This window comes from Lontra canadensis, unplaced genomic scaffold (assembly GCF_010015895.1).
Source record: "Lontra canadensis isolate GAN:19392208 unplaced genomic scaffold, GSC_riverotter_1.0 scaffold8, whole genome shotgun sequence".
Lineage (NCBI taxonomy): Eukaryota > Metazoa > Chordata > Mammalia > Carnivora > Mustelidae > Lontra > Lontra canadensis.
In genome coordinates, this window is record NW_022631002.1 from 10,837,916 (window position 1) to 10,857,421 (window position 19,506).

The 19,506-nt window shown below is 39.2% G+C and overlaps 1 protein-coding gene across 2 annotated transcripts in view; it reads right to left on the reverse strand.

Annotated features, from left to right (window-relative positions):
* The window catches only part of CNTNAP4 (contactin associated protein family member 4), a 238,152-nt gene that overhangs the window by 188,742 nt on the left and 29,904 nt on the right, over positions 1 to 19,506 (reverse strand). For both annotated transcript variants that reach the window (XM_032853931.1, XM_032853930.1), the window contains exon 2: positions 14,485 to 14,595. In XM_032853931.1, coding sequence (XP_032709822.1) covers positions 14,485 to 14,595 — 111 coding nt within the window. The remainder of the gene's footprint in view (positions 1 to 14,484; positions 14,596 to 19,506) is intronic.

Sequence of the window (19,506 nt, forward strand, 5' to 3'; positions counted from 1 at the left end):
ATCAAATAGTATGTCAACCAACATGTCCAAACCCAAAAGCTGGAAGTTTGAATGTTTCAACTTGGGGTATACATTCTTATACACTTTCTTTTTGTATGTGGTTCTAGAAACAAACTTTTTACACTATGCTAAAGAACTTACAGGGGCAGGGGCTCCTGGGTGGCACAGCTGGTTAAGCTTCTGACTCCTGGTTTCAGCTCAGGTCATGATCTCAGGGTTGTGGGATGAAGAGCCATGTCAGGCTCTGCACTGGGTGTGGAGCCAGCTTAAGATTCTCTGTCTCTCCCTCTCCCTCTGCCCCTCCCACTTGTGCTCTCTCTCTCTCAAATAAGTAAATAAATTGCTTTTTAAAAAAAGAACTTACATATGCATGAGTATATCAAAAAACCATTTGTAAATATATATGTACTTACATATATATTATATATATACATATATGCAACAAACAGTCAAGTACTGGGAACACATCAAACTCTTGGTTCAGGTCTTTTGCATCACAGTCCAATTTGTAAAAGAAATTCTAATATTTTTCCCCAAGATCATTATATTTTGACTCTCAGGAGATAAATTCAGGTACGTGGTATGCTAGCAAGTGTTTAACCTGTTGTCCTCGGGGGAGCATGCAGGAGAGGGAGCCCTGCTTTGTAGCATTCGTCAATTCCTGTGGTGTAAGTGCTCCCCCAATGGCAGATTTCAAGCTCCCAATTCGCTGACACAGACGTGGGCAGAGCTACAGACAGTGGGCTCCCCCCAGCCAGCAGGTTACTGACCACAGTTCAGATGAGCTGCTTGAGCAATGCAGCCAGAATCGTACTGCAGTTTTGAATTTCTCAGATATAGCCTCGGGTATGAAAAATGCATTTTTCCCCCTAACTCAATCTAATTTTCTCTCTTGAGTTTCTATTCTGTCTAATGTAGAAAATCAATCTAATCATTTCTGAGGAACTCGGTCCTGTTCATGGATTACTCAGTTGATTCAGGATTTTATTTCTGTCACCTTCGGCTTCCAGATGTTTACAGGGGTCTGTTTCCCTTCATGCCGGCCCTGAGAGCAGGGGACAGGAAGACTACTTCCTGGTCTTCTACACGTGCAGTCGAGCAGCTTCCCCTCTGCTGTCATCACCCGCTAAGGGTTGGTCAGGACTTAATCACAGCATTTGGACATTCTTCCTCCCATGCAAGGTGTGACCTTCTGCGCACACCCACCTCCCCACTCCCTATCTCCTGCATTCATTCTTGGCACCCACAGTATCTCCCAGTTCTTGCCACATGCCATCTGGGCCACACCACCACGTCTACGCTGCAGCGACAGGGTGATCTGGTGACTTGTCTTGGGTGGGCAGGCTCCCCTCCATCACCACTCCACTCACAGCCTACACAGGCAGACACCTGAGCATGAATAAACATTCATGTGACATTCCTGACTGTGAACTTCATCTGAGGCAGGACTTCAAGGAAAACAAGTCTTCACACGTGCTTGTTCATGTCCAACCCTCTTCCTACTTTTCCAAACCTTCTTTCTCTCTTCTCCTCATTGGGATATGGGGAAAAGGGATTCCTTGAGGCTGCTCATTTCTCCTTCAAATTCTTTATATCCTAGACCTCAAAGGTACCCACTTAGTTTGTTCCCAAGCTGTGCAGTGACCCCCTTTCTTTAATTGGGTGACAGGTGCCTCTCTGAGCTGGGAGAGGAGCTGAAGGACAGGTGGGGAGGTCATATCCATTTCTGCTCCCCAAATCATCCCCCACACAGAAATATCTCTGAAGGAATTATTATTGTCATTAAAAAGGTTTTTATGTCTTCCTTCATTATAGGAATTTATGGGCTCACCCTTCCCCACATTAACTATTGTGCTTTAATGCAGAAAAGCAGAAACTAGTGCCCACTTGTTTGCACAATACCGCGGAAAGAACTCCCTACCGCCCACTTCCTGGTGACCAGTTTGGTAAGACCGTAACACTGAGACCCGCCACTGTCTGCCAACCATCTTCTGTGAATGAAGCGGCTCCTGTCCACCCACTGACACCTCAGTCCAACCCCACCACACACTCCAGGCTGCTACATGGCACATCAGATAAACCGGAACAGGAGAAAAAGTATTTTTTTTCCCCCAGTATGGGTCACCAAGACAAACCAGACTGAAAGACTGATGAGTGGTTTTGCTATTATATAGGCAGAAGCAGGATTAAAACTCAGAAATCAAAGTAGTTCTCACATCGAAGAAAGCAGGAGTCTGCTAGCATTTTCTCATAATAGCTACTCTTCCACATTCAGAGCCTCTTAGAAAATATAGGTTTTGATAGTGTCTTTTGATAGAGGAATTCTGTAAAACTTACTCTACTTTTCTCCCTATCATATCAATAATGAGAAGGTTTGGGGAGTTTTGTTTTGTTTGTTTGTTATAAAGAGTCCAACTTGGATGCCTATGTAGTTCTTTCTTTGCCATTAAAGAAAAAATTCATAGCATTCACATTAGAAACACTAGTTTTTTTCTTGTTATAATGTATAACTCTCTATTGATATTCTCTACTTGTTGAGACATTATTCTCCTCATTTCTTTTGGTTACTTGAGGATACTTAAGACAGTTGATTTAAAGTCTTTTTCCACTAGATCCAATGTCTCTGCTTCGTCTCTCCAGTGCTTACTTTATTTGGATGCTTGTATGAAATCACCACACTCAAATATTCACATATCTATCCCAGCTTGCATGTTTTGTTCTTTGTGCTAAAATCATGGTCATTCCTTATAGTTAGGGTATTGTTCAAATTTCTGTCTCTTACTTTTTTATTCCATTGATACTTTATGCATCAGTGAGCCCTTTACGGGTTTGTGCTACTCATGGAATTAATGCCATGTAATATTTATTAGGCTTATTAGATTAAATAATTAGATTTGTAGAACAAATATAAGAGCCCACAAATTAAGCAAAGATGGGTTAGTTAAGAGAAGCTACACTCTGGTGGTAAATGGCAGACAATTCACAGATTATCTTACTATTTAATCTGAAAAAGTTTATGAATATTTTTCCTCTTTCCTTAAAACTACCAAATTATCTGCTCAACCACTGCATAATATTAGCTAGACTTTAGAAAACATTTTCAGAAACATCTGTAAGTGCAATGAAGTTGGGGTTGAAACCTGAAATAGGCAAAAACAAGGTCACAACTGCATTTGAAAATGTATTTTTATTGAGGAAAGCCTCAAAATTGAATGAGCAGTTATGGGTCTATGAAAATAACCATAGTTAGAAATCCAAAAACTGCAATAGGGTAATAGCAATGGAAACAAACAAGCAAACAAAATATAAGCGAGAGATCGCACGCGTCCACACATAGAACTTACCATCTTCAGAAGGGAGGATCAACACAGAACTAAAAGACGAGTCTAAGAATGTCAAGCCATGGTGATTAAGATAACCACCAGGAGTCAGAAAAGAACAATAAGTACAAGCAGAAGCGGGTCTGGAGGTGTTATATTTAACTTAACATTTAACTTAAGACATGTTGAGCTTTTTTATCAAGACAAGACATCTCATAGGCACTGGAAAATTCCAGCAGGCAGTTGAAAATACAAGAAAGGAGATTGTTAGACATGTTTCTCCTCCAGCACAAATGTGGGAATTGTCTGCACAGACCTCCTCCTGAGGCCCTGGCAGAGGGCCAGCTCGTTCTAGGAGGGCATGCACAATGCCAAGGTCAAGGACGAGGCTTTGGAAAAACCCACATAAACATTCTCATCTTGGCACAGAGTCTCTGATCCTGTTTTTCATTTTTATATGGTCAGATATTTTTATACAGTCTATTAAATCAGTTACATTTTATATGGCCAATTATATAGTCCATCTTACACGTGTCCCTTTTATTTTCTATTGTTAATATTCATTACATGTCAACTTTTTTTTAAAAGGGTAGAAAAGATAGGAGAAAAATAATAATCCTCAAATCACTTAAACAGGATTTGGGGCTGGCTTTCTACTTAAATTATTAGACCTTTAAGGACCTGACAATTCCCACTGAGGGAGAAAATCTTTGATATAAAGTTCTATTTGAGAAGAAACAAAGTGAGAGCCTTACAAAATCCTGTAATTTTTCCACATCTTTTCTCATGGAACTACATCTGCAGGGGAGCCTTCAAAGGGGTTATAGTAAAAAATCAAATGAGATAATTTATGGGAACAGGTTTTAAATTACAGATCATTAGACAGACGATGATAACAATAGACAGACACAGAATATATGAAGTGATGTCAGCAAGATGGCAGAGTAGGAAATCTCCTGCTCATATCTACCCATAGCAATAATAATTTGGCAGCCCTCCATGGACAAAAAAATGCCATCATGGGAGCTCTGGGACCCAGCCACAGGCCAGGAGCAATTCTGCCCTCCCAGGGTCCCACCAGGAGACACAACTGAAGGCAACCCTGGAGGGAGGCCCTCCAGTTTCCAACCAGAAGGAGATCCTGAAACAGCTCTGTAACTGGGCTCTGGCCCCTCCCAGTAGTTCTGTCCATGACAAGACTGGGCCAGCCCCTCACTGCCCAATCAGGAAGCAGTCCTGCCCTCCAGGAGCCTGCCCCTAGAGGTCAGCCCTGAAATCTCAGTCTGACTGTGGATCTTGAAGGGGTCCTGTACCCCATTCTAAACCCTGTCAGCTGCAGTCCGGAAGCAGTCCTGCCCACTCAGGCCCATGGAGGGAGACACATTCACTCACGCCTCTAGTGGTAGGCCTGCCTACTTTGACCCTACTGGACTGTGAAATGGCCCCATGACTTGGCTCCAGCCCCTCTTAGCCACAGTCCTTGAGTAGTCCTGCCCACCCAGGAGTCTGGCAGGAGACACTTTCTTCCATGCCCTTGAAAGCAGGCCTGCAGACGTTGGTCCAAGCTGTGGACCCTGACGCAGCCATTTGAATCAGTTCCAGACCCTCTCTGACACAGTCTGGGACCAATCCTGCCTGCCCAGGGACCTGTCGCATGATGCTCCTTCAAATGCAGACAACAATGCAAGGTTATACAGATCACAAAAAATCAGGCAGACACAACACCACCAAAGGACACTAATAAACATCTAGCAACTGACCCCAAAGAAATGAAGATCTACAGACTGCTTAACAAAGAATTCAAAATAATCATGAGAAAGAAGCTCTATGAGATATAAGACAACACACACAAGGAAACAAAATCAGAAAAACAATGTGTGAATAAAATAGGAGTTTAATACCTCCGAGCAGCCTTATTGAAATGCATCTCAGAACTTTCCACCCTGAGGACAAAGCAGGAAGGTTTTATCCGTCCTTTTTGGTTGTTGTTCTCTGTCCGTCAAGATCAGCCTCATAGGCAGGTACTACTCCCCATACTCCACAATCACAATTATAATGTCCCTTGGATTCCCTGGGAGCATCAAGGAAACCATGGACAGGAAGCTTCAGGTAAGTGGTACAATCCCAGAGGAGGCCCTGTTATACCTGTTGGAAGCTGGACTTGCTCCTTACCTCACTGGCTAGAGACAGAGGTGTGGCTGAGAGGATGTGTCACCCAAGAGATGTCCAACAGATTACAGCACATCTTTAATGACCATAGTCTCTAATAAGAGTGAATACAAAAAAAAAAAAAAAAAAGATTATTTTCTACTGCTGGCTATCCTCACACTTCTGCAAGATCCCCTGCTTGGGAAGATGCTCAGGATTCTTCTGTATGATATCAGATTGGAAGGCTCCATGCCCCTGCTTTCACTGTTTCTTTGGTGACTTGACCCACCCGGCTTGGAGAGCACATGGGCTTTCCAGCCAAAAGGGCATGTTCTCATTCTGAAGCTCAGTCCCAGTCCCTCCACACATATGGGCTAACATTTTGTTTGGAGTATTTTGCATTTATATTCATGAGAGAGTGGCTTTTAATTTTCCTTTCTTGTTTGTCCTTGACAGGGTTTGTTATCAAGGTTATGCTGGCCTCATAGAATGAGCTGGGAAGTATTTTGACTTTTTTTCTGTCCTCTGGAAGAGAATGTGGAAGATTAGAGTTTTATCTTCCTTAAAAGTATCTGGGAGAATTCACGTATGAAGGCATTTTAGCCTGGAGTTTTCTCCATTGGAGCGTGTGAATTATGGATTCACTATCTTTAACAGACAGAGGGATATTTAAATTATCCATTTTATTTCTTGGACACAACTTTTTAGGTTGTGTTTTTCCAATAATTTTTTCAGTTCATTTAAATGTTCACCATGATTAGCAGAAAAGTTTGTTGAAATATCCTCTTGTTATAGTTTTGTCTTATTGATTGTATTGCATCTTTTCTATTTCATTAATCAATGCAGTTTTTTTCTTGTCCTTTTGCTTACTTTTTGTTTAATCTGCCATTTTTTAAAGAAATTCTCAGGAAACAGAAGAAGTAGGCAATGATCGGATCATTAATATTTAGCCTGCCCTTTTTTTATAATATGTGCAAGGAAGGCTGCTAGCCTGGACTAAGCTTCATCTCAGTTTTGACCTACAGTATTTGGTTATCATCGAATTAAAATGTCCCCTAATTTCCATTGAGATTTCTTTTTGGAAAGTATATTAATTAAATTCCACAGCTTTTTAGGTTTTGAAGTTTTTCTTAATCATTGATTTCTAGCTTAATTCAACAATGGCCAAGGGACTTATTCTATAGGATTTAAATCCTTTGAGGTCTGTTCAAACAATTTTTATGGCCCAGAATAAGCTTAAGTAAATATGCAAAGGTACACTGGATAAGAATGTGTATTCTGTAGTTGTTGGGGGTAGGGTTTTATACAACCTACCCGTTATACAAATATAAATTACATATTTACATATTTTGTCAAATTTGTTAACTTAGCTATTAAAATCTTCTGTACTTTCAGTGTTTTTTGCCTAATTCTTCAATAAGAGTCAGAGAGACAGCAGTTAAAAACTCCTTACTCCATTTTGTGTGTCAATTTGTATTGTCTGTTTCTCCTATTGTTTCTGTCCATTTTTCTTCATATATTTTGAAGCTCTTGTTTGGTGCAGAAAATGTCAGGCTCACTATATACTCTTTCCTGCTTGATAACTTCAAGCAGTTAACACTTTCTGGCTGGTTTACTAGTTTATAGAAATGAAGCTGTTAAAGACTGCATATGTCCCCCCAAAATTCATAGTTGAAGCCTTAATGTTAACTTAAAATACCAGTGTGATGGTATTTGGTGCTAACTTGCAGAAGTATTTAGGTTTAGATTAAGTCTTGAGAGTGGGCCGCTGGTCATGGGATTAGTGCTCTTTTAGGAAGAGGAAGACAGAGAGAAGCGCTCTCCCCAGACACATCAAGGGGAGGCTGCGGTGAGCACACAGCGAGAAGGTGGCTATCTACTAGCTACAGCAAGCTCTCACCAGGAACTGAATCTGCCACCATCTCGATCTCAAGACTTCCCAGCCTCCAGAACAGCAAGAAATAGGTATCTACCACTTACGGCCTCTATAGTATTTTGTTACAGCAGCCCGAGCTGCCTGAGACATTAACTTTCCTAAACTGACGAGCCACCTGGCTAGACTCAGTTCCTTTACCATGAGGTAGGACAACATAGGAACAATCTGAACATCCACGTTTCCTGGGGGATCAGGCTGTGTACAGGGCTTGACTCGCAATTGTTTGGTTTCTTTCCCTTCCTCCCTCTGCTCTCTCCCCCACCTCCCTCACTGTATCCTCCTGGTAGATATCCCCTAATAAACTACCAGCACCTCATCATGGCCAAAGGTGTGCTTCTGGAAGAATCCACCTAACACAGCACATGATCCCACAACTCAAGGTTTTCTCTGTCCTTCCATGTGAAATTTTCCTCCTTGGCACTCGGAAAAGTATTAGATATACACAAAGAAAGGAACATTATACTAATGATAACTTTAAATTTGATAAATGTATTTTAATTGACCAAATTTGAGGCACTGTATCAATTTCAGTAGGATCATATCTATAACTTGAATTCCTACATTTAGGACTAGGATTAGTTTAGGACATTTCCTAAGCCAGGAGTATTCTATGTCTTCTCACTTGAGGGCACAGAGAAGAACAATCTGCCTTAACGTACCCTACTTACTTTCTTATTGAAGGCCCTTCACTTTCACTCACTCACGTGCTTTGAAAAACTCTCCATTATTAGAGCGAGTCAGAAAGAAAAGATATTGCCTATAGAGTAGTATAAATAAGAAGGCTATATTGTCATGGAGTTTAGAGATCCTTGAATTCAACCCCCTACTTTTATAGGAAAGGAGAAAATTTCATTTCCCTAAGGCAATTCATAATTTAGTATTACGATCTAGTTTTTGTGTTGCCAAAACCAGATTTTTTTATCGCTATAAATTGCTTAGGATTGGCTACTTGGCACATCTACTCGGATTACGTTATCAGATTGATTTAGAGCTGAAGGAAGTGTGTTAGAGGGCAGACAAAGACAATAAAGGGAAGACAGAGGGAAGACCAGGACTCTGGCAGAAGAGATGAGAAGAAAATGGAACGGACCCTTAAGGAAGGAGCCCAGAAGGGACGGCCACATCCAAAGTAAAGAGAGAGCCAAGCGGCCAGGTGGATGATCAACTCTGGTATTAAGTCAAGTGAATCAATAGAAGAGTGGAAGGGATTCTATATTAATCACAGAAATGACAGCAAGCTCTCCTCTGCTTTAATGAACACAGGATATAGGTATATGGAGAAATAAGATGTAAATCTTCACTCATTTTTATTCTACCTTCTCAAGGCCAGCATACAAAATATAATCTATAAGCACAGGTGACACACCACGGACCATAAAATTGATCTAGAACTTCATTTTCCAAACCTTTATCAAAATGTTAATCTCTTTGGAAGTTCTTTTTTAACCTCATAAACCAATTTCCGGTTGCTAAAAAAGTAGAATATTTTAAATAGAACCATCAGATGACCCTAGTTCACAGACTTTGACTAAGGATATTAGGAGAACGTTTTATCTTTACTTCGAGCTACTAATGGACATATAAAATATAAGTGTAATTACTGTTTAGCTTTGTAATTAGTCAGGAAGAAATCAACTCTTCCTACCAGAGTTACATGGAAGCCCAAATTTCCCGAGATTACCTTTGTAATGTATGCATTTGGTCCCGTGCGGTTTGCTAAACTGCGGTTAATGCGCAGGACACGCTTTGAAACTGTTTAACATTCTCTTGGGACAGTGCTTTTCCTATGGTCATATCAGAGCCAAGATCATTTTCCATAAAGCGAATACCACTTCAGTACCAACCCTATTCTTTCAACAGAAAATAAAGAAATTAAAGGGGTGTCTGGGTGGCACAGTCGGTTATCCATCCGACTTTTGGTTTTGGCTCAGGCTGTGATCTCAGGGTCGTGGGACTGAGCCCCACTTGGAGCTCTCATAAGGTTCTGTGCCTGGTCCCTACTCTGCTTAAGATTCTCCTGCCCTCTCCCTCTACTCCTCTCCTCTCCACTCTCTCAAATAAATAAATCTTTAAAAAAGAAAGAAACAAAGAAAAGTAGGAAATTAAATCATAATGGTTAAATTTTTTTTCTGTCCTTAAATGAGTAAGCCGTTTCAGTAATTTAAACCCTAGAATGGTGAACTGGTCTCAGATATGTCTAATCCAGAAGTGTCTGCTTTTCACGTAAAATTTTATGATCCACTGGAGAGGGACAGTATGAGAGTACGTTAGCTAAGGTTCAAGCGTGCTGGGGATGCTTGTGTTCTGTGACTATAGGGGTAACTCTCAGGGATCTGACTACTCAGGGATTTAGTTGGGTTTAAGTGCTCTCATCTCACTGTTAAGAACTGTTTATCTCCTAATCCTGGAGATAAGTTAGGGCAGGAGACAGAAGAATCAGGCAGAGCTGGTGAGAAGTCATGTCCTCACAGCCCGAATCAGCATAAAGGTGTATGCCCCTTGCAATCTGGTAATTACTCAGGTGCCAAGGGCTTACTTAGGCACATCAGATTCTGGGTTTAATGGGGAAACAGAACACAGAAGCAAATAAACTGCTGGCGTCTCTTGTTCCCTAACACATACAAGAAAAGGCCATCCCCAATGCACCAAATCCGTATTCTTTTTTTTTTTTTTTTAATATTTTATTTATTTATTAGAGAGAGACAGTGAGAGAAAGCATGAGCAAGGAGAAGGTCAGAGAGAGAAGCAGACTCCCCGTGGAGCTGGGAGCCCGATGTGGGACTCGATCCCGGGACTCCAGGATCATGACCTGAGCCGAAGGCAGTCATCCAACCAACTGAGCCACCCAGGCGTCCCAACCAAATCCGTATTCTTTTCAGTCAGGAAGCTTGTCCACCCCATCTCTTGTCCTGGGGACCTCTCAGGCACACTCCTGACCCACACCCACTGTGCCAACAAGGCTCCCCTTTCCTTAGGCTTGAGTCTTTCCAGGTCTGTGCAAAATTCATCTCTTCTTCTTTTCCTCATAAAGAAAGCATTTGTTATTAAGTGCATTACTATTATCTTTTTAAAAATGTGATAATTATAAAAGATTTTATGCAATCTGTTTAACAGCAGGAAACATTCACCTTATCTGTCCTTTTCAGCACTGACATGCATCATGCATACCTTGGGGATTTTTCTTTTGGGTTTTAATTTAGGCATGATAGTTGTATGCGAACAAGCACAGTGATTTAGGGCAGTAAAAATCACCAAATAACCCTGTATAGAATATCATAATTATTCTCATTAGAAGTACATCTGAAAATGGGAGTTCTGTCAATTAACCAAATATGCTAATTTCTCTACAGATAAATGCTTGATTTAACAGCAAATTCTACAGGCATGGGGAAAACACTGCTCTGTAAGCATTTAGAGTAGAAGGGTTTAGCTGCAGTTAAAAAAAAACTGATAGTGGGAAAATAGAGACAAACATTCAACTTTCTAGCAAAATAGGATATATTTTGATCTTACAGAATAGATGAGAGAAAACTTACCATATTTTTCAGTTATGGAAGCAATCTGCTATATAAATAAACACATAAATAAACACATGTACGTATATATGTTCGCACTCATACCTGTAAGTATTTTATTTTTGCTGTGCATAATAACTTTATTTACTACTTTACTATTTTACGTGTACACACAAGTATATCAGTTTGCAATAAACCATTTCCTAGGTTTCCTGAGCACATGAAAATACAAATTGTCATTTGGATTACACTGCAGCATGAAGAACAGTTCTACTTAAGTGGCTTCCTTATATTCTGTCCTAAGAACACACTTGGACTATCAAATGGTGCACTAGAGCCTGTTTGAACTTGACATTGACAGCAGTAACTTTAGGTGCCCATCATAATTCAAACTACACTGAAACTGTAACAATATGGTATTATATAAAGACAGAGAGGGGCTGAATTCCATTATGTAGCCAGTATTAGCAGTGATGGCTTTTTGTTTGTCTGTGTTATTTACCGTTACATCTGGATTACAGTTCTCTGAGCTATGAAATCTTCCAGGTTCAAGTTGAGAGGCATCCTCCCAGTACAAACAAGTATGGAAAAGAAGTCATTTGCTCAATGGCACTGGTACTAGCCACCCAGGCTGCTAACACTGAATATCACAAACTGGGCAGCTTAAAACAACAGAATTATTTTCTCACAGTTTTGGAGAGTGGAAGTCCAAAATCATGGTGTCAGCAGGTCTATGCTCCTTCTTCTGGAGCTTTAGAAAAGACTCCTTCCCAGCCTCCTCCTAGCATCTGGCAGTTACTAGCCATACACACTTATCTTGGTTTGCAGCCATATCGTTCCAATTTCTGCTTCCGTTTCTACATCTTCCATTTCCACATGGCCTTCTTCTATTGGTCTCTTCTGTCTCTGTGTGTCTCCAAATCTCATTCTCTTGAGAAGGCCTGATCTGGAGCTCAATGATCCAAAATCCAGTATGACCTAATCCCATACGACCCTAACTTGAACACACTGTGGAGACCCTATGTCCAAATAGAGTCACGTGGGTAAGTATCTGTGAGAACTTGAATACATCCTTTTGGAGGACACAACTCAACCCACAATAGTATTCAACTGGTAAAATTTAATTAATATTCCTTTGAAAGGTTCATTTTTCTTCTTCCCTCCTGGTAGACTCATTATGTTCAACAATATCTTTTCCTGGTCTCCTTCTCCCAGCAAGGGAATAACGGAGCCTCATGTTCACAGTTAACCGAGGCATTTAGCTCACAGAGAGAGAACAGCAGCTGGATGAGCCTAATCCTTTGTTTCTCATTTGTCTTTCTTTGGCTTTAAGTTTTCTAGATTCCACAAGAGAGAGGTCACTCTGTGTTTCTGGGACACTTTGACCTTTATTTCTTGATTTGGTTTATTTATACATGACCTCCTGACTTGACGAAACACCCTTCCACAGCTTAAATATACTGCAAGGAGGGGCGCCTGGGTGGCTCGGTCGGTTAAGCAACTGTCTTTGGCTTGGGTCATGATCTCAGGGTCCTGGGATCAAGCCCTATGCCAGGCTCCCTGATGAGCAGGGAGCCCGCTTGAGTAGGGAGCCTGCTTCTTTCCTTCCCTGCCCCCCACTCATGCTCTCTCTCTCACACACTCTCTCTCTCTCTCAAATAAATAAAAACTTTAAAAATAAATAAATAAATAAATAAATAAACGGCAAGAAATGTAGATAGTAGAAATAATATATAGCCTTTAATAAATCATTCAAAATCTGACATTCCTTTGTAAACACTTGATGTAATTAAGAGGAAAGAAAAAAGAAAAACTAAATAAAAAAGAAAAATGTAATCAAGTAGGTTGACAACCAGCAAAAGATAATTAAAATGATCCTGCTTTGTTTCTCCATTTCATTAACATGCAAATGAGATTCATGAAGTTTGATATTGTGGTTCACCAAGAGCCACAGAAAAGAATTAAGAATGAAAATGAGTCTCACTCATGAAGACTTCTGATGAGTCTATAAATAAATGTAAAATATGACCTGATCCAATTAATAACATATATATTTTGTGTGATTTATTAAATTTCAACAAACAAAATAATGATAAATAGTTAAATTAAATTTTGTACCCTTCCATGGGCCAGATTCTAAGAAAGCTCTTATTATTCAAATGGAGCTATGGTAAATGTAAAAGCCTGCCCTACTTTGAAAAGGACTCCAAGGGGGAAGGCTCATTGTAAGATCAGTGCTGTGATATCAGCATTCCTGCTAGGAGAACTGTGGGGGCAGGGGCTGGACTGGTCTCCAGAGGGGCTAGGAGAGCTCACTTGCCTTTGGTCAAAAATTCAGAATTGCAAATAAGGAGAGAGAGTCCAGTGTGACCATTAACCCTCACTACAAGGCAAATAAAAGTAACAGACAAGCAGGGTCTACGTAAATGTATTCAAAGCTCTTCAAATTCCCCCATTTGATACAAGGATCTCCGTGTTTGCTCTCCCACTGATGCTTTCACACCCAGAAACACACATAAGTGATTGTCTCAAATAAGAGGAGATATCATTTTAAAATAAACTTAAATTTAAAGTCATGCTAAAGTATCAGATATTTATCATGTGTACCAGATGGCAAAACACAGACAGACAGACACACGTATGATCCATTTGTTATGTCCAATGTTCATTGTGCTCAAGCATTACAACAGCACCAAGGATAACACCAAGGAGAAAAATGAGAAGTGGCTGACATATGGCATGCGAGAAGGGGATAATAAATGAGCAAATCACGGTTTCAATAATATATGATGTCGGTGTCTTATTTTTTCATGGTTGCTAAAAATGTTCTCTGTGTTAGGATTGCCAAGCCTCCTTCCGTAGAATGTAAGTGCAGATGGCTTTTGCCTTAGTGTATTATGGAAAGGGGCCACAATGATGCTGTCTCTAAGTGTGCAGAGTTTTGAAATTCTCTCTTACTTCAATAGCAAGTTGCCTTTTAATTATCCGCACCTTCCTTTAAACATAGTCAAGCAATCAAACACAACCTACCTAAGAGATTGTCAACAGTATGAACTGAGTATTCCTACAGGAGCACGAAACTTATTAAGTTCTCTTTCCTCCACAGGAGAGAAAATCATGTCACCTATATTGAGAATGAAACAAACGGTGGGATTCTTATTTTTAAATAACTAGCATCTTTGAAAATTACCTCTTCTGGCGAGCTTCCTATTTAACTTGAAATAGAGGGTCAGTTAAATTTTCATGGCTACTATCCACATAATGATTGTATATTGTTGTGGAAAGGTTTATTTTATAAGAGATATATGAAGCTCACCATACTGAAGGAATTCGGTTCTTCTGGTGCTGAAATGATGATACAGGATTTTAAAATAGGATGTGACCCTTGGCCATTCCAGAACCAGGCCTACAGGCCCTAAATGTCCCATGAGTTCCAGCCATTTGCTGATTGAGAAATTGTGGAACCTCCTTTCACAATAAATCACTTGCAATGATTTTATTGTAAGAGAATGGAAAATTAATGAGATTCATCATGAACCGATCAGAAAGAAAAAAGCAGACTTACCGTCTCTTCGATTTAGTCTTGCAAATCCAGCACCATGACTGCTAGAAAGTTCAGACGAACTGCTGAATGATGCCTGAGACAAGGTGGACACCAGAGGCTCATCACAATCATCTGCCAAAAGGGAAAACCCACATTCAGGTGAGTACAGTGCTGACCGCTTTCTTGGATCCAACAGGTCAAACAAACAAAACAAAACCAAACAAAAAGGTACCACGATCTCAAACAACATGCCCACTGCTTATATGCAATTTTCCATTCGGGGTCTATTAAGTTCAGTAAGAAAAGAAAAAAGAATTGAAAGACAAGAGAATAGGAAAATAGGGAAGAAAAATTTCCACAGAAATTATAGTATCTTGAAGTGGAAAAAAGGTTTACCAAAAGCAAGAAACAAAAATACCTAGTCAGTATCCTGAATTTATAAAAAATGTATATAAGGAAAGATTTATAAATTAAACTATATTAAAATTAAGAAATTATGGTTGCCAGAAGACACATAAAGAAAAACATCATCTGTGAAAAGTACGTGCAAAACGGCATATGATTTAGTATGTTAAATTAAGGAAAATAAAATAAATAAAGAAAAATGGGGTTGCCTGGGTGACTCAGTTGGTTGAGCATCTGAGTCTTGGTTTCAGCTCAGGTCATGGTCTCATGGCTTATGAGATCAAGCCCTGGGTTGGGCTCCATGCCCAGCAGGGACTCTGCTTGAAGATTCTTTCCCTCTGCCGGACCCCCAACTCACACAACACTCTCTTTCTAAAATAAATAAATCCTTTTAAAAAAAGAGAGACAGAGAGAAAGAAAAACTACCTTTAAATCAGTTAGAAAACACACTTGGAAAAATAGCACAAGGGAAGAGCGGAGAGCTCACAGAACAGAACCTATATAAACTGATGATCTAACTCATCAGTAAAAAGAAGTGTAAATCAAGACTACAGTTAGATACTATTTTACAGACAGTATATTCTCAAGATTTGAGAATTTTGACAACACCAGATCATCTGCAGAATGTGGGCCAAGAGAAGCTCCAACAGGCTGCTAGTAGGAATGTAAATTTGAGCACCTACTTTAAAAAACAATTTGTCATTAGCTTGTGCATTTGAACTTTCCATACCCTGACGCGCCTCCAATTCCCCTGATACATATGCCATCCTGGGCAGAGTATCCCTAGGACGAACCGTTGGTCTCAAGGAGTTTGCCTTTCTAACCCAAGGATGTGATACAAGTACTAGTATTTTCTCTGTCCTATGAGAAGAGAAAAGTTGGGAAACACTGACCTAGAGAAACTCTTGCATTATGCACCAGGAGACATGCAGTTTCCAGCAACACTGCTCATAATAGAAAAGAATCGTTCACAACTCAAACACCCAATGACCAAAGAACAGATCAATGAATTATAGTACTCATCACAGTGGAGTAATCTCCATCAGTAGAAAGGAAACACACTAATGCACACCGAAGATATGAATGGATCTTTAGACACAAAATTTTTAGTGAAAAAAATCAAATTATAAGAGACCATATAAGATATATTTGATAGTTTTAAGTATCTTAAAAATAAGCAAAGCTAAGCAATATGTTGTTTAGGAATACATGTGAATTTAAAAAAACTTTAAAAAAACAAAGAAATGAAAAGCATAAAATTCAGGATAGTGGTTACTTCTGGAGGAAGGTAATGTGTCTACAGTGTGTGTATATACATGTATGTATATATCAACATGCACATAAGGATATATATGAAAGCATACATCTGTCTATCGTTTATGCTTTTCTTTTTAGGATTTTATTTATTTGACTTAGAGAGAGAGAGAGAGAGAGAGAGAGAGATCACAAGTAGGCAGAGAGGCAGGCAGAGAGAGAGGGGGAAGCAGGCTCCCTGCTGAGCGGAGAGCCCAATGCGGGGCTCGATCCCAGGACCCTGGGATCATGACCTGAGTGGAAGGCAAAGGCTTTAAGCCACTGAGCCACCCAGGCGCCCCTATCATCTATGCTTTTATGTGTACCACATACAAAATTAAAAATAAGGCACAAAGAAAGAGGGAAGGGATAAGAATAATCTCATGGTGACCACAATATCCATATATGCTTATTTTATTCAGTTAGTTCTTCAATATATTCAATCTTTATATATTTGTCTTTTATTTTATATAATTATTAAGTTGTTGCCATTTTTTACTTTAATCAGAAAAAATATTTCTTTCATATTTAGAATTTAACATAATTGGTAATTAAAAATCATGCAAGGTTATTGTCCTAATTTTTAAATTAACAGTAAGCAATTTCATTTAAATTAATCTAGGAATTATCTAGATTCATTTGAAATTTTATGAAGCTTATTCTGCCTGAACAGTTATTTTTAAAGTCATTAGTAGTTTCATTGCTTTAGTATTCAAACTACAATATTGTTGTAAGTCCTGCTATTTGAAATGTTTTTCTTTAAAGCTAAATGTCTAGAGTATAAGAGATAAGGAATGCCAACTTAACATCCGCACGCCTTTCAGAAGAATTTGCCTGAGATAGCATTTCACTTTTTAAGACCATCTCATTTTCATTTAGAGTCCACATTTTCTTCCTGCACACCTGAAGTTCTTCAGCTAACTCTCAGGACAGACTTGGTAACTGGCCCACAGTCCCTGCATGTCTACTTATTGGCCTAAGTACTGACCCTGTCCCTCTGGTGGTAATTCAAGTATTAAGGAGGACAGACATAAAGAGACACACAATCCATGGGGTGACAGAGGGAGTTCTGATTACGCCCAGCCATGAGCAACTTACCAAAACGCCTTAGAGCACCGTGGAAAGGGCCATGCGTGCATCTGCCCGTGCAAACAAGTGCATGATCTCTATGGGGAGAGGGCATGTGCTGGTGTGTATTTACCAGAAGTACAGTCATTTTTGAATCATTATTAGTATTCAGGTATAAGTGTGACCAAAAAAGGGTGTTTAACTGCAATTCACAATCAATTATGCAGATTCAAATCGATGTTTCGGATGTAAAATGCCTCTCCAGTGCAACACTCTTGAGGGCATATATTTACTGCTCATTTGTTTTTGCCATTATAAACTGAGAATCAATACTGTTCTATTTTTAGCTTATGGTGGCATTAAAATAAGAGAATGGGTGTGATTTCATTTATAGGGGGAAAGACATGGGATATGGGAAATGGGTCAGGAAGGCTTCTGGTATTTGGTAAAGTTCCAGTTATTGGTCTGAGTGGTGACTACATGACCTTATGTTTTACCACGAACATACATATTTCCCCCATGAACTACTGTGTGTTTATTTAGCAATAAAATATTCTAAAGTTATTCTTGCATAAAACTAATAATAACAAACAGACATTCAGTGAATATTCTGTGCTAAGAACTTAACAATTTTCACAAAGTTATTAATCTCTATCACTCTCTCTCCTCTTTGAGATATCAGTATTACTTACAGATGAGGTAACTGACATACAGACTTTGGTTAATTTGCTTGTCTCACTGAAGTGGAACCACGATGTCTAAAAAGTTAGCTGGGGCCTAGAATCCAGGATGTAAGAACGACATAACTACAACTATTTCTTTAGATTTGGAATATAGGAATTTCATCAGATACCATTATGACATAAACAACTGTCTCTCAAGAAGTTGTATTACTGGGGCACCTGGGTGGCTCAGTGGGTTAAGCATCAGCCTTTGGCTCAGGTCATGATCTCAGGGTCCTGGGACGGAGCCCCACTTCGGGCTCTCTGCTCAGCAGGGAGCCTGCTTCCCCCTCTCTCTCTGCCTACCTCTCCGCCTACTTGTGATCTCTCTGTCAAATAAATAAATAAAATCTTTAAAAAAAAACGTCCTATTACTCTTATTCCAGATGTGCCAGGCAACTTATTACCAAAAAACTATAAAATAATAAATAAACTATAAAACTATTGATCATCAGTCTTGAAACAAGGGAGGGAGGTTTCAGATGGCAATAACAGGTCTGGAGTAAAAGGAATAGTTCCCTCTAAACTTTAAGAAAATGGAATTATGGATTAAACATCAGTCTCCTGTGAACTGAATTCCAGAAAACAAGTTTTCTCTGATTGCACCAGTAAATGCAGTTAAATACACGTTCTAGACTTGCAAAGCTGTGAACCACAACTGAAGGTGACTTAACACCCCAGGGGAAAGTTAGCAATATCTGGAGACACTCTAGTCATCACAGCTTGGGGAAATTCAAGAATCTAGTGGGTGAAGGCCAGGGGTGCTGCCATCATCCTATAATGCACAGGGCAACCCTCCACGACAAAGAATTATCCAATCCCAAATGTCAATAGTGCAGTAGCGGAGAAACCCTATCCTAGACTATAGAAAAGCAACCCCGTGAACTAGTCTTCTCTGGACTAATCTCTCACCTAGAACTCTCGGCTTCCTCAAATTTTCATGATTAATAATTTACAGCTTCTTAGAGAGCATATGATCATTGTTCAGAGTGCATAAATATGTACGTATTTAAGCAAGGAGCAATCAAATCTGAAATAACATACTAAGTCAGTTCAAAAACATAACTGTATTATTTTTAAACAAAATACTACATCAGATCATGACCATCTTGGTCCCTACATCAGAGATGTATATATATGTACATGTATTTTATGCACATAATAGTATGTATGTATTACAGTATGCACATAGTATATTTGCATATGCACAAATGTGTACTTATATATGTGTGTGTGTGTATAATATGTATGTGTGTATAATATATAGATAATTTAATACATATATGTACATACATATACATATATCATAATGTATACATGTACATTTATAATGTGTATAAAGGCTGTATAAATGCTAAGTTGGCTATTAAATTATAAGTGATGGCATTCACTGTATGCTATCCTCATAAATATATATGAATATATTTTGCACGAACACATATACATATAAATGTATCATTAAAAAAAGAATACATATATGTATACATATACATAAACATGAATCACACAAACCAGAAATATACATATACATTATATGGTTTATACATTATATGTA